Source organism: Salmo salar, chromosome 08 (genome assembly GCF_965601325.2).
Source record: "Salmo salar chromosome 08, fSalSal1, whole genome shotgun sequence".
NCBI classification, from domain to species: domain Eukaryota; kingdom Metazoa; phylum Chordata; class Actinopteri; order Salmoniformes; family Salmonidae; genus Salmo; species Salmo salar.
The window spans coordinates 25,212,501-25,219,423 of record NC_138298.1 but is presented as its reverse complement, the minus strand read 5'-3'; the positions used below and the strand labels follow the sequence as shown (position 1 = coordinate 25,219,423).

At 47.5% G+C, this 6,923-nt stretch overlaps 1 protein-coding gene across 1 annotated transcript in view; it reads left to right on the top strand.

The window, feature by feature from the left end:
* The first annotated feature begins 659 nt into the window (after nucleotides 1-659).
* LOC106610330 (Rho guanine nucleotide exchange factor (GEF) 38) overlaps nucleotides 660-6,923 on the top strand; it is an 18,328-nt gene continuing 12,064 nt past the window's right edge. The window contains exon 1 of the mRNA XM_045722888.2: nucleotides 660-1,019. Within this exon, the coding sequence (XP_045578844.1) occupies nucleotides 782-1,019 (238 nt within the window). The 5' untranslated portion in view covers nucleotides 660-781. The remainder of the gene's footprint in view (nucleotides 1,020-6,923) is intronic.

The following is a 6,923-nucleotide window of genomic DNA, read 5'->3' as shown; positions in this document are numbered from 1 at the left end:
ACCTTGAGATATAGACCCCAGGTTCTTCAAATGAAAAAAAACAACAATAACCAACATTTACATTACAAATAAAATGTACAAATGCTGGCTCATTGTCTTGACGCATACTGTAACCAATGTAATACCTAGAGTTTTCCATGCATTGTTTTGCTTTGCATGTTGTCCCTTGAGACCCTTCTCTTTAGTAAAACCAAAATAGTACATTTGTTAGTGTAGTGGTCATAGTCCCTCTCTCCTCCACTGCTCCCTTCGTATCCCTCTATCTCTCTCTCTAGAGATGCAGGTGTTCCCGTGGACGTTGCATTGCACAGCAGTGGAGGGTGCAGGGCCATGAAGTACAGCAGTGGAGGGGGCATGACCACAGAGCTATCCTGTGACAGGTATGGCAGGCAGGGGCCTGGGAGGGGCCACAGAGCTCTCCTGTGACAGGTATGGCAGGGTAGTAGCCTGGGAGAGGGAGGGGCCACAGAGCTCTCCTCTGACAGGTACGGCAAGGCAGGTGCCTGGGAGAGGGAGGGGCCACAGAGCTCTCCTCTGACAGGTATGCCAGGCAGTAGCCTGGGAGAGGGAGGGGCCACAGAGCTCTCCTGTGACAGGTACGACAGGGCAGGTGCCTGGGAGAGGGAGGGGCCACAGTACCTGTGTGGCGTTGGCAGTAGTGCACTACAGTACACCTGTTGCACTTCTCAGGCTCTCTCTTCCTCCGTCCCTCTCTCCCTCTCTCTTTTTCCCTGGCTGGACAGAGAGCACGGGGGGAGAAGAAGAGGGCTTCTTGGTCGACATGGATCCCAACAAGGAGGCCAACAACGGCAGTGAGAAAGAGAAGGAAAAAGAGAAAGTGATCAAGAGGAGAATCAGGCCTAACTTCCTGCGCTACATGCACTTGGAGAGGAGGAAGACGGACACCATCGTGGTGGCCAACGATGACACCACTGCCGACATTAAAGGTGACATCAACCTTGGGACCCTGGTGCGGAGGAGTCAGTCGGACAAAACAGAGTACAGCGCCAAACTTAAAGGTAATTGGATCCCCTGAGGTCATAACTATGGCAACTAGGTTAGCTATAGCTCAGGTTTTAACATCTCATACCTTCCTGTTGACTTGAACGATAGTAAGTTCTGCTCCTAAGTGCTTTGTAAAAGAAAAGGTGACACTTTACTTGGATATTCCATCTGTAGATGGATACTCAACAAACTATCAGTAAGACGTCAACAGCATGTCTGTTGACTTTCAACAGGGAAGCATTTATAGATGTTCAGCAAATCAACCGTAGTGTCATAGATTCCAGAGGACCACGTGTTACTCGAGGGTGAAAGCCAGACAGACGAAGGGCACTGTAGCTATGGATGCTTCTGCTGAGCACCTGTTGTGTTGTTATGTGACTGAGGGAGCACCAAGCTATTCCCGCAGGGATGAGGTCACGTATGCAAACCGTGCTCCTACCGAGCCACACTAGCCTTACAGCACGGAGGAGGGGCTATACTGTAACTACAGGCCCAGTATTAAACCAGACAAGTCAACCTATTATGAGTGAAATACAACAGGGCTTCTATCACTGACCGAAGCATTTTATTATTAAACCAGTGTGTGGTCTCTGGGACTTTAAAGGGGAAGTGTGAACATCCGGATATATGGACACGTGTCAACACCAGTGTTACTACTGTGCTACTACAGCCTGAACAATGTCTAGGTGGCTATCACGGCATGGTCAAACTTGACTTTCTCTAAAGTCAAATTCTTCTACATTTATTATAAGATTGATTTTATTTTAACACAATCTGGGTTCAAAATTGAACTAAAGTATCATTACTGGTCGTCATAATGACTGACATAGCTTTTCCCAAAAAAGGCTATACAGATACACTCCTGACCTGCAAACCAATATTTCATTTCAGAATTGGTTCAAATTAGGTTAAGGTCAGGGTTAAGGTCTGTGTTATGGGTTAAGGTCAGGGTTAAGGTCAGGGTTTTGGGTTATGGGTTAAGGTCGGGTTAAGGTCAGGGTTATGGGTTAAGGTCAGGGTTATGGGTTAAGGTCAGGGTTAAGGTCAGGGTTATGGGTTAAGGTCAGGGTTAAGGTCAGGGTTCTTTTTCATTTGTCATTTTGCAGGTAAGCAGTGTCCTTTTAGCATCTCTCAATTTTCCCAGACAGTCAGTGTGTCTCATCAGCAAAAACTCACCTCACCTGTCCTTCCTCAACTGCATTACATCAGGTGTTGTCACGCTCTTGGAATGTAGACCTTCAGGCGCAGGTTGACGTTTATTGGGATGAATCTTGTCCTGGAGGCAGGGCTGCAAAATTGACTATATATTCAAAAAATTCTTGACATTTAAAAAAAAAGGTATTTTAAGGTTAGGGTTAATCATAACTTTAGCAGTGTGGTTAGGGCTAGGTTTAAAATACGATTTTATGACTTTGTGGCTGTGCCAGCTAGTGATTACCCTGCAGAGCTGCCTCCAGTACATGAGTCATCCTAATAAATGCCAACCAGCCAAGTCGTCACTGGCTGCCTTACAGAAAATAAGAGGTTAACTATGTAGAGATTCTTGTGCCACTAGTTTTGTAGGTTTCCTCAACAAGGGAACAATGGTCACCCAGACTCTTGCTAATGTCAATTAGGGGCATTAGTTTACACAATTAAACAATACTATCAATCTCCCATCTAACCAAGCAAAAGAGCCATTTAAACTCTTTTGTATTATAATGACGTGCTGAATAGGACACACTTAACCTATCAGCACACCTACTGTTGACCTGAAACACCGAGACATCCTATTCACTCTATAGTGGACTACCTTTGACCAGCGCCCATAGGGATCTGGTCAAAAGTAGTGAACAGAGTGTGTTGTAGGACACTCCTTGTCCTGTCAGCACATCCACTGTTTACCTGAAACACAGGCACTTGTTGCCTATCACCACTTTCTGTTTTCTTGACTTGTTCCCAAGGACCAGCGTCACAACTCAGTTCTCAAACAGCTGATTGTTTTCAGTAAACTGATCGTCACCGCCACCGCCCACTTTAAAGGGTTTCTCCATCACGCTAAACAAGCTGTCCTGAGTATAAGTGTACAGGTACATTGCAAATATTGACATAATGGTGGCGTCACCATCTACATGGGGAAGTGTGCGAGTTGTTCCTGAACACTGAGTTCTCGTCTATCATTCTGTCTGCTGTGAAACGGGTTGATCAAGCCTGGCCTCAAGGTCCATAGCAACCAGAAGTTATGGTCAGTCACAAAGCGTTACCACCCTGATATGATATTGCATCCTGGCTAGTGTCATACGGTAATTCACCTCCTCAGTTTATAGTGAGTTATTGAAAGCTGTGAACAGTCATCCACTACTAAGTATCTAAGTATTCATAAGACAAACTGGTCAATTGGTATGCATGACATGTGTGTGTATGTCTTTGTGTGTGTATGTGTGTGTTGTGTGTGTGTGTGTTGTGTTGTGTGTGCGTGCGTGCGTACTTGCGTGTGTGTGTGTGTGTGTGTGTGTGTGTGTGTGTGTGTGTGTGTGTGTGTGTGTGTGTGTGTGTGTGTGTGTGTGTGTGTGTGTGTGTGTGTGTGTGTGTGTGTGAATTGGCCTCAACAAGGGCCTTTTGTGTCTTGTTATTGCATCAGATAGTGTGTCCGTACTACGGGGGACAAAAAGCCCCTATCAACCTAGCTACTGTCCTCAGGCCCAGCTCTCACCTGTGGGCCATTAGGAGAGATGACTGGAGACAAGCACAACTCAGTGAGATATCCTATACAAACCCCAGCTAAACCCAAAGCCAGTGGTTTAATAACTGCTTCAGCTGTTAGCATTGGCCCTTTCGTCCTTCCTATGAGGCTCCACCTCTATTCCCCTAATGTACTTGAACTCAGTCCTTTCTTCAATGACATTCTCAATCCTATTGTATTCTGCAGGGGGGTGGCCGGGGGCGTCTAACGTGTCATTGTTCCTTGTGGCGATACGTGATCCGTCAGGGTCCTTGTGTTCCAAGGCCTTCCGTACGTTAGATCGCTTTCAATGGCCAAGCCTGGTGAAAAGGCTGGCGTGTCCTCTTTCATGGGAACTCCTGCGCCTGCAACCACACCAGCATAATACAGTAGCATAATGGTGGCCAATGGGACCACAAAGACCATTACATTATGGCTCTCTCAAACACTGACCCATGATATGACTATATTGTGATAGAAGTGCTTTTAATTTAACAACGTGCTGGTCCTCTTTTGTGGACCTGTTTTATTTCAATAACTCAGGTCTTACCCAGGCAGGGAGCTAGGCTAGAAGGTCTCAGGTCTTACCCAGGTAGGGAGCTAGGCTAGAAGGTCTCAGGTCTTACCCAGGTAGGGAGCTAGGCTAGAAGGTCTCAAGTCTTACCCAGGCAGGGAGCTAGGCTAGAAGGTCTCAGGTCTTACCCAAGCAGGGAGCTAGGCTAGAAGGTCTCAGGTCTTACCCAGGTAGGGAGCTAGGCTAGAAGGTCTCAGGTCTTACCCAGGCAGGGAGCTAGGCTAGAAGGTCTCAAGTCTTACCCAGGCAGGGAGCTAGGCTAGAAGGTCTCAGGTCTTACCCAGGTAGGGAGCTAGGCTAGAAGGTCTCAAGTCTTACCCAGGCAGGGAGCTAGGCTAGAAGGTCTCAGGTCTTACCCAGGCAGGGAGCTAGGCTAGAAGGTCTCAGGTCTTACCCAGGTAGGGACCTAGGCTAGAAGGTCTCAGGTCTTACCCAGGCAGGGAGCTAGGCTAGAAGGTCTCAGGTCTTACCTAGGTAGGGAGCTAGTTTAGAAGGTCTCAGGTATTACCCAGGTAGGGAGCTAGGCTAGAAGGTCTCAGGTCTTACCCAGGTAGGGAGCTAGGCTAGAAGATCTCAGGTCTTACCCAGGCAGGGAGCTAGGCTAGAAGGTCTCAGGTCTTACCCAGGTAGGGAGCTAGGCTAGAAGGTCTCAGGTCTTACCCAGGCAGGGAGCTAGGCTAGAAGGTCTCAAGTCTTACCCAGGGAGGGAGCTAGGCTAGAAGGTCTCAGGTCTTACCTAGGTAGGGAGCTAGGCTAGAAGGTCTCAAGTCTTTCCCAGGCAGGGAGCTAGGCTAGAAGGTCTCAGGTCTTACCCAGGCAGGGAGCTAGGCTAGAAGGTACTCAGCCCTGCCACTGAATCTGCACTTTCTTTTCACTTGCAGCAGAGTCTTGAATAGCCATCATACTGTATTTCAGACGTTATGTTGTAATGCGACACACGTTTCATTCACATTTATTTACATTTTAACACTTTATTTTAATTAATTAACATGCTTCTCTTTTACGTGATGTCAAGTCATTTTAATTGCTACAACTATTTTTATTTTACATTTTTTTTATTGAAACTTTATTTAATTAGGCAAGTCAATTAAGAACAAATTCTTATTTACAATGACGGCCTAGGAACAGTGGGTTAACTGCCTTGTTCAGGGGCAGAAAAACAGAGTTTTACCCTGTCAGCTCGGGGATTCAATCTAGCAAACTTTCGGTTACTGGCCCAACACTCTAACCACTAGGCTGCCTGCCGCCCCAAAATATAGCAATTGCCCACCATTCTTTTAGGGAGAATTATAAAGTATTATATTTTTTAGGAGGGGCCATTGAAACCTGATAGCCAGGAGGGGTGAAGGTGTCCATTTAGCTTTTTGCAGCTTTAGAGGGAGTGACATGGTATTTGTCTTTTCTCCTGCCCTTCCAAGGACATGACACCATCATATCCTCATTCCACCTCTCTGTGAAAAATGGTCAAATAGCTCTCCAATGTCAAAGCTTTTGAACGTTCCGTTTTAGTACTGCATGTATACAAGTGAATGCCAGGGGTGTGTTGACATGAATGCACTGGTAGGAGTGTGAGACTGAGAAGTGGGGAAGAGGTGAGAGGGATGTGTTGTGAGGGTGTGTAATGTGTACGCATATGCATGTATGAGGGTGGTGTGGTGTGTGAGTGTTTGTGCGTCAGATTTTTGTTGACTGTCTTGATGTGTGCTGGGGGTGGGGTTGGGTTGTGTAGTGGGATGGCGTGTGTGTGTGTGTGTGTGTGGCGCGCGTGTGTGTGTGTCAGGTGCACCCCCCCAGCTGGAGCAGATGGAATGCCGGCACACGCTGTGGCATTACATCAGCGAGACAATTAGTTCAGTAACCTGACACAGCTCTCTCTTCCTCCTTCCACTCTGTCGCTTTCTCTCTCTCTCTCTCTCTCTCTCTTTCTTTCTCTCATCTCTCCTCTCTCTCTCTCTTTCCACCCACACTCTCTCTCTTTTCCTCTCTCTCTCCCCTCTTTTTCTCTTCCCTCTCTCTTTCCCTCCCTCTCAATCTCTCTCGCTCCCTCCCTCTCAATCTCTCTCTCTCTCTCTCCCTCCCTGCCTCTCTATCTCTCTCTCCCTCCCTCTCAATCTCTCTCTCTCCCTCCCTCTCTATCTCTCTCCTGGAGAGGGGGAAGTGGTGTGTTGAGGTCAATTAGGCAGCAGACGCGGAAAGGAAACATCTCCCTTCCCTGAACACACGCTTCACTCCCCTTCACACACACACACACACACACGCACACGCGCACGCGCACGCACACACACACACACACACACACACACACACACACACACACACACACACACACACACACACACACACACACACACACACACACACACACACACACACACACGCACACTCACACGCACACACACACACACACACACACACACACACACACACACACACACACACACACACACACACACACACGCACACACACACACTCTCTCTCTCTCCTCGCCCGCCATGCAAAGCACTGCCAGCTAGGGACTGATTAGGGGGAGCAGGGCGATAAAAAAAGAGAGAAAAAAGAAAGGATGAAAAAAAGAGGAGAGGAACCTGACAGGCATGCTAATGGGGGCTGGTCGGCGTTCAGTCAAAACAATTAGATCAGCG